At 43.5% G+C, this 7,756-nt stretch overlaps 1 protein-coding gene across 1 annotated transcript; it reads left to right on the top strand.

The window, feature by feature from the left end:
* The first annotated feature begins 3,089 nt into the window (after positions 1-3,089).
* On the top strand, positions 3,090-7,235 carry LOC147891865 (uncharacterized). The gene is made up of 4 exons (XM_087388754.1): positions 3,090-3,406; positions 3,530-3,616; positions 6,655-6,813; positions 7,031-7,235. The coding sequence occupies exons 1-4, from the start codon at positions 3,188-3,190 to the stop codon at positions 7,133-7,135; spliced, it is 570 nt and encodes a 189-aa protein (XP_087244880.1). The 5' UTR covers positions 3,090-3,187; the 3' UTR covers positions 7,136-7,235.
* The last annotated feature ends 521 nt before the right edge of the window (positions 7,236-7,756 follow it).

The raw sequence follows: 7,756 nt of genomic DNA on the forward strand, positions 1-7,756 counted from the left end.
TGCCTTCCCCCCTCTTGAAAGTGTAGCTAAAAATGCTTTAACTCATGATGCAAGCTCCTCTTGTTCTTCATTGTTTTGTCTATGGTGTTACAACCACCCACTCTCCATCTGAAGATGGGATTATCCAAATCTCCTTTTTGACATTTTAACCTTGACACCTCATCATATCAGATCAATCATCTATCTCAAATACATTCTCAATTCTTCCCCTCAAACTCAGCATGAGTCTAGACATATAAGACTCCAAGTTCATATCTCAAAATTTTCCCGAGTCAATGCCTCTGTGAAGACATCAACTACCTGATCACTTGTTTTGACATAAACCATATCAATCTATCCACATACCACTTTCTCTCTGATGTAGTGGTAATGAACCTCAGTATGTTTTGTCACACCGAAGCATGATGCTACTAATATTATCACAGTATAAGGCAACACTCCCAAAGTCTGCAAGTAGCATTCTCAACCAAGTCTGCTCACACGCTGCTATGGTAGCTCCTCTATACTCTACCTCAGTACTATATATGCCACCACTGTTGGTTGCTTTTTGCTCAACCAACTGACTATTGCACTCCCAAAAGAAAAAGCATATCCACTCGTGGATCTTCTATCCACTGTACTTCCAACCCAATCCACATCCATATATCCATGCAAATGCATACCAATATGCTTCTCATAACACATCCTATATTCAATGATAGCTTTGACATATCTCATTATCCTCCTGACTGCATCTAAATGGTTGTTACATGGCCTTTGCATAAACTGGCTAACTATGCCAACTGCATAACTGAGGTCAGGCTTGGTAATAGTCAGATAGATGAGACTACCTACCATCCTCCTATACATTCTCACATCCTCTATATAATGGCCATCATCGACTAATTTGACATTCTGGTCAAGTGGGGTATCAATAGGTTTGCATGCAGTCATTCCATATATCTTCAACATATCCAAGGCATATTCGATCATCCATATGCATGAGGGGGTGTCAACAATTTCTATTCCCAAGAAATATTTAAGCTGCCCCAAGTCCTTCATCTCAAACTCACTTGCTAGCCTCTTCTGAATGGTTGCAATTTCAGTATGATCATCTCTAGTAATGATAAGATCATCAACATAAATGACCATACACCATAATTCCCTGCCCAGTGTTCTTCACATGTAAAGAATAATTAGATTTTGATTGTTTGTAACCCATGCTCATTAGAAATTTATTGATCCTCTCACACGAGGCTCTTGGAGCTTGCTTCTAGCCCATATAATGCTCTTCCCATCTTGGAGCTTGCTTCTAGCCCATATAATGCTCTTCTCATCCTGGATACATAATTGAGGTATTTTAGATGAACATCTCCTTGTGGCTGATGCATGTACACTTCCTCTTTCAATTGACCATTCAAGAATGCATTTTTAACAACCATCCAAACATACTAGCCAATGCAATCACCACTCTCACTGTAGTCATCTTTGCTACCGGGCTGAATGTCTCATCATAAGCCAACCTTGAGTTTGGGCATACCCTTTAGCCACAACTCTAGCTTTATACCTTTCCAAGCTACCATCAGCCTTGCATTTGACCTTGTTTACCCATTTCGAGCCAATTGCTATGCATTTTCATGTATCTAATATATGTCACTCTCTCTACTGGGTGTTTCACCCTCTCAGATCTTCTCAATGATTGCTAAAAGTTCTTTCTCTCCTCGCATGTGGAGGCAAGTATTTTCCAACGATCTTCTTTACTCTTGATGTGGATACTGAGGGCAATCCAAGTTCATCATCCATGCTCTCATCACTTGAGTAGCATGTGCTTCCTCATGTACTTTCTCCTTGCCTTTGTCCTTTGCACTACTCCTCAACCTGCCTGTCCAAGGGCTTACATTAGTGCTTTCATCCTTCTCCAAAGGAACTGATAGCTCTCAACTAAGTTGCCTTACCACTCTATGTGTGGGTCTATCAACATGGGCATCATCCATGCCATCCATCACTGCTGCTGTAGTGTGTACCATGCCTCATTTTCAGCAAACACAACATCCCTACCAATGAATACCTTATTAGTGTGTAGATTCAAGCACCTGTATCCCTTTCTCTCCTCAGCATAACCAATAAATATGCATTTTACAGCCCTTGGTCCATCTTCTTTCTGACTTGCTCTGGCACATGAACAGAGCATACACACCCAAACACCCTGAAATATGCAACCGTAGGCTTGTTGCCCCAAAGTTTCTCCAATGATGTCATGCCATCAATCACTACTATGGGTGTGCCATGAAAAATGTACAAGATACACAAAGAAAACCAAAGATCCTTGGACTATTCTGTAATTGTGAAGCATTTCATACAATCATATAGTTGTGTATTTTGCTAATCTCGTCAGCATGCTTGAAGGGTGCCCATCGTTCGTGGATAGCCAAGCTTTGGTTGTCCATGGAAGCGCTTGGGGAGGGCAAGATGTGGTGGAGGATTGGAAGGTTTCATCATGGGCGGTATGTGTGTAAGACGTGCCTGCACAGGGCCCGCACATCTTCAAAAAACTCGCCTCCTACTTGTTTAACCAGTTGCCCAACGATGGGTGTTTCTTAGGCCGGGTTCACACCTGCCCGCCCAGATGCCAGAGGAAGAAAATGGAAGCAAGATGGGAGTTCACATCACCTGGTGGTTATGGTTTATACTAAAGGTTGTCTATTATATACATTAAATAGTGATTTGTGCAAAAGATTTTGCAGAATTAGATGTTAAGGGTTCAACCCCTAGCCAGTGCAATTCACGCCTTTTCTCCTTGCCCGCCCAGCTCCTGGGGTGACCCCCTTAGCCAAGTCATATTTTTTGCTTCTGTCTGTTGGGGCCTCTGTCATCTTGTTGGTCCACAAATGTGTATATCATATTTGGATGACGTCCAGGTGTGAGCCCCAACCAGCCTCTTCTCCTGCCAGCTCCTGGGGCCACCCCCTCAGGCGGGGTCATCTTTTGTCGCTTCTCTTTGTCCGGGCCGCCGTCATCTGGTGGTCCACAAACGTGCAAATCATTTTTGGATGGCGTCGGGGCGGGTGGTGTGAACGCGTGGGGAGTGTGTAAACAGGTGTGACGAATGTGGGGAGGTGAAGTGGATATGATGAGGAAGAGCAAAGAAGTGGTAGTGAGGTGTTCTTTGGGCTTGAATTGAAAGAAGAGGTAATAATAAAACAGGGCAATGGCTATGGCAGTTTTGAGGGGAGGCAACGCCGCAGCTCTTCCTTTCCCTTCACCTCCTCCTTCCCCCCATGCCCTTCTTCTCCTGCTTCCATGTCGTTGCCTCCTCCCACCCTCCAAAATCTCACCCTCCCACATCCCCCCTAAGCTTGCACTCCACACCCACAGGCTTCAGAGCCTCCGCCGCACCCGTAGTGAGGCCGGCCGGACCGATGAGAAGGTGCTTTTACGATTATATTTTGTTGGTTTTATTGCTTGCAGCTAAGAATGCTCAATCCTTTTACCATCCTTTGTCATCGTTCTATCCTGAATGAATGGCATTCTGAATGATATCCCTCTACAGGCGCCATTTGGCTATACGAGGAAGGATGTGCTACTGATCGGCCTCGGCCTGACCGTTTTTGGTGTTGGCCTGAAATCTGGTCTTGAGGTATTGTCTTTTGCAATCGCTTAGACAAGGTCTTTAGGCAAATGTTGTTGTTGGATCAAAATGGCACATTGCAAGGACTCTCGCATGCGAAAAAACTCATAATACCGTTTTGCGTGTTTTGGACGTGTAATAGTGTAGCGCTTTTATTTCTGCACGGTTGCACTTAAGAGGGACGGCAAGTTCTGAAGTTGAGTCTCAGTTAATACAGCTTCTTTCTTGCGTAATGGTCACAATTGTAGGACAATGTGATGACAAAAAAAAAGTCCATTGGATTTGATACTGGCACCTTTCACTAAACAAGGTGGTACAGCTGCATGCTGCCCAGCCATGCTGGGGATTTGGCCTCCACCTCTCATCCTAGTCGGGCTCCTATGGCTCCAAGAAAAAATCTGAACATTGTATTGTAAACATGGCAAATGTAAAGGCTTAGTTCATGGGATTCGAGGGAGACATACTTTCTAGACAGAGGTGGTTCAAGACAATTTCTTTGTCCAAGTTGGCCTCATAACGGTTCACCATGACATCAGCTTCTTGGCGGGGGCCTTTGGTATGGGACATGTGTTCTGTTGGTGGATCCTTGCCTCGGCGTGGTTTTGGCCTTGGCCAGCGATAACTCAACACACTGAGCCTATTGTTGGGAGGTGAGCTAGCTAGCTTTTTCCAATTGGGTTATCATGGTCTAATGTGTTTTATAGTGCAAGGGTCTACGTTGGAGTTTACCTTACTCAAAGGGTCAGCCAGGTATGAAGCATGGTATAGACGTTGCTCTAATTGAAGTTTACCTTACTCAGGGGATCATGAAGCAGGGTATAGAGGTTGCTCTAAATGGTATAAGAACAAGGCTTGATTGTCACGGGCATCCTCAACTCCTGGCCATCTATCTATACCCTTCCACCTTGGAGATCCACAAAATCCATACTTCGATAGGTCCACCACGAGCATAGAAATGCCAAAAAAATCCGGTTAGGATGAAGGTGTCCATACCAACAAGTGGAACTTTGCTATGTTGGCTATGATGCAAGTCACGGTGCAGATGCAAGCCCAGTATCCAGAGACTGTCATTATATAGGTCCTACATCTATATGTGCTGCAAAAGAGCATTGAGAATCGAGATTGGCAAGTCAAAAAAAGAACAGGAGTTTGCTGCCTAGGAAGCCAAGAGATAACTGGACCATGCACAGAGAGAACAAGAACATAAGTATGGCGGTTTGGTCAATCGGGAGGGGAAGCAAAGTCACAACAAGGAGCATTAGCACAGCCCCTCCATCAGAAATACTTGAAGTCCAGTGTCGTCTCTGCAGTTGCAATGGTGGCAAGCACTCAACAGACGGGAGGACCATCGTGGCATCCAATTCAGCTTGGCACTGTCCGTGACATGACACCGGTTCTCTGGATCAACCCCAATCCAAGATGTTCTCATGTGTTATGCAGAAATAGGACACCACAAAGGTATGGTTCTGTTTGATTGGGGGCAGCTTCGAGGACTTGACGCATGATTACATTGTAGCTAAGGTCATCCTAGGAATTGAGCAGTCTGCAAAAATACTCAATCTGCACATCGCGTTTGGTCATGCCTAGCAACTACTTAGTACCCGTGTAATAGCCCCACATGCTCCTCCACTTTAGTGGAATTGTCAGGAAACAGACGCTCATCGTTTTTGTTCGGGGACCAGCACATCGTCGCTGTTCTAGGACCTAGCAACTATTTGTACCCATGCAGTAGGCCCACATGTCGAGCTCCATCTTAGTGGAATGGTAGAGAAACAGACATTCAGCACCACCACTCTGGGACCAGCACACGAACTCTAGGTGCATCGTCACGTGCATACTGCAACGCACTAGTGAGTGAATTGGAAAGATTGAACAATGACATTCAGTGATTTAGAAGGAAAGCTTGAGCTCTCAAGTAGGAAGTTTATTGCTGGTCTCTCTATGACCCAGCTAAAGACTCTATCTTATCAAGAATGGCAAGATTTGATGAAGACCAAGTAGCATGGGATGGATATGGTGGCACCTACCATAGAGAGCAGGCACAGTTAGTTAGATGTCTGCCATTCAATCATCCATCTCAGAGCGGTAGTCATACATTGTTGAACAGGTTCTATTTTTGTTTCAGAAAGGCATGTGACGGGCATCCTAGGGCAGCAAATAGTCAACAGGACATGCAGGCAGCCACATAGGCTACCATGTCAGCACCTTAAGTGCTAAGGACCAAGCCATTGACAAGAATCACAAAGAATATGAAAGCCAACGATTGGGAGTGCTTCAAGCTGCTCTATGGGTGTACAACACAGCCTTGAAGGTCCACACAACCCACACTCCATTCAGGCTACTAAGGATTAGAAGCTATAGTGCCAGTGGAACGCAGCACTCCTACTCTGCAGATAAAGTCCAAAAAAGGAGGGCAACGCCATGTCCAAAAGCTTGATACAGCTAGAAAATACCTTTCTTCTTATTGGATATATGCTAGTCTTATGAAGGCATACCTGATATCTGTTTTTCATTATGTATGTGCTAATGCGTTGCTGCTGGTAGTCACAAGCCTTAATTGACAGGCACAACATGAATAACTTACTGTCTCTGGGTTCATATCAGTGCCCCTTGACTTCTGTGATTGATAATTTCCTCCTCAACTTGTGGATTGCAAGCTTTGTATCACGCTACAGCCCTTGGGGTCCACCTATTCAGGCTTCTCACTAAACCTCTGTCAAACAGCTTTTCATGTTTAGCTGTTCATACCACATCAGGCATGAAGATCTTCCAGGATACAATTTGATGCATAGCCTGTCTCTGATATAAATTTCCATATCAAACTCTGCAATTATCATTCTTGTTGCATCATGTTTCTAAAATTGTTTTTCAAAGAAACGGGATTTATGGTCTTCTTTGCAATTAGGTTTATGAATTGCTCTAAGTGATACCTTCATCATGGTTCACTTGACGCTACAGTTTACTCTTATGGCCTCCAAAAGATCAATCTCTCCCTAGGGAGGATTTTATTATCCACTTAACCTGATGCTACTGTGTTTCTCTTGCAGCTCATTGGGGTGGACCCCCTCAAGGCTGGGAATGTCGTGCAGCTGGTGATGGTCTTTGGCCTTACAGTCGGATGGATCTCAACATATGTTTTTAGGGTCTCAACAAAAGAGATGACATATGCCAAACAGCTGAAGGATTACGAGAACAAAGTTATGCAGGTATAAGCTTATTCAGTCCTTTAATAGGTCATGCGTGCTCTTTAGCACACATCCGGAGTATTTCTTTAAGAAATTTGAAATCAATCAAAGTTCCCGTCATTCCATTCCTTATGGTTTACACAAAGACTGTGGTTTACAAAAACTCGAAATGGCCAAAACCACCTCATTTTGTGATAGTTTGAAAGTGGACCATCAATTGCATTTTTTATTTTTCCAGAAGCGGTTGGAGGAGCTACCTGAGGCAGAGCTGGAATCTTTGTTGGCCCAAGTAGAAGAGGAGAAGAGGCAGTTGAAATCAAATCGAGAGAAAATGTCTAATTAGAAGGAAGACTCTTCTCATATCATTTTACATAAAGTATGCGAAGAGGTACTTGATATGACTATTCAGCTGTAATTTATTTGGTCAATAGTTATCATGTAAATATCGAACAATGTGGCTGAGTAAACTTCTTGAGTTTGTCTATATAAATTTATGTGCATTAATTAGCAAACTCATTGACAACCAGTTGGCACTAAGAAAACTTAAGAGCAATCATGGAGGGGAGTGAATATTCTACACGAACAAGTTAAGAAGGGTGATTAAATACTTTTTGCTCTCCAAAGGAAAAGCATATTCTTTTGAAGTCAATTGAACACGTGAGGAATCAACAAATAATGGAGAGAGTAGTTATTGGGAAATATTGTTAGGAGCTTGTGAGTGTGCACATGCCCCCCCCACCTCGTGACAAGATCACAACTCTCACAAGTGCAAGTAAAAACAAAGCTATAAACTAGCTTCACTCATATAGAAGCTTTCAGCCCTACAAGTTTTTCATGCATTGCATAGCCAAAATACTAATTTTAATACAACACATGCACATGAACTTTTGCTACCTTGTTCAATTGCCAATGCAACTATCATTCGTCTTGTGAGCTCATCCTTTTGGGAGCTAATTTGACTTTT

Source organism: Dipteris shenzhenensis, chromosome 17, assembly GCF_047967505.1.
Source record: "Dipteris shenzhenensis isolate YYH24624 ecotype China chromosome 17, Dip_SZ_1.0, whole genome shotgun sequence".
NCBI lineage: Eukaryota > Viridiplantae > Streptophyta > Polypodiopsida > Gleicheniales > Dipteridaceae > Dipteris > Dipteris shenzhenensis.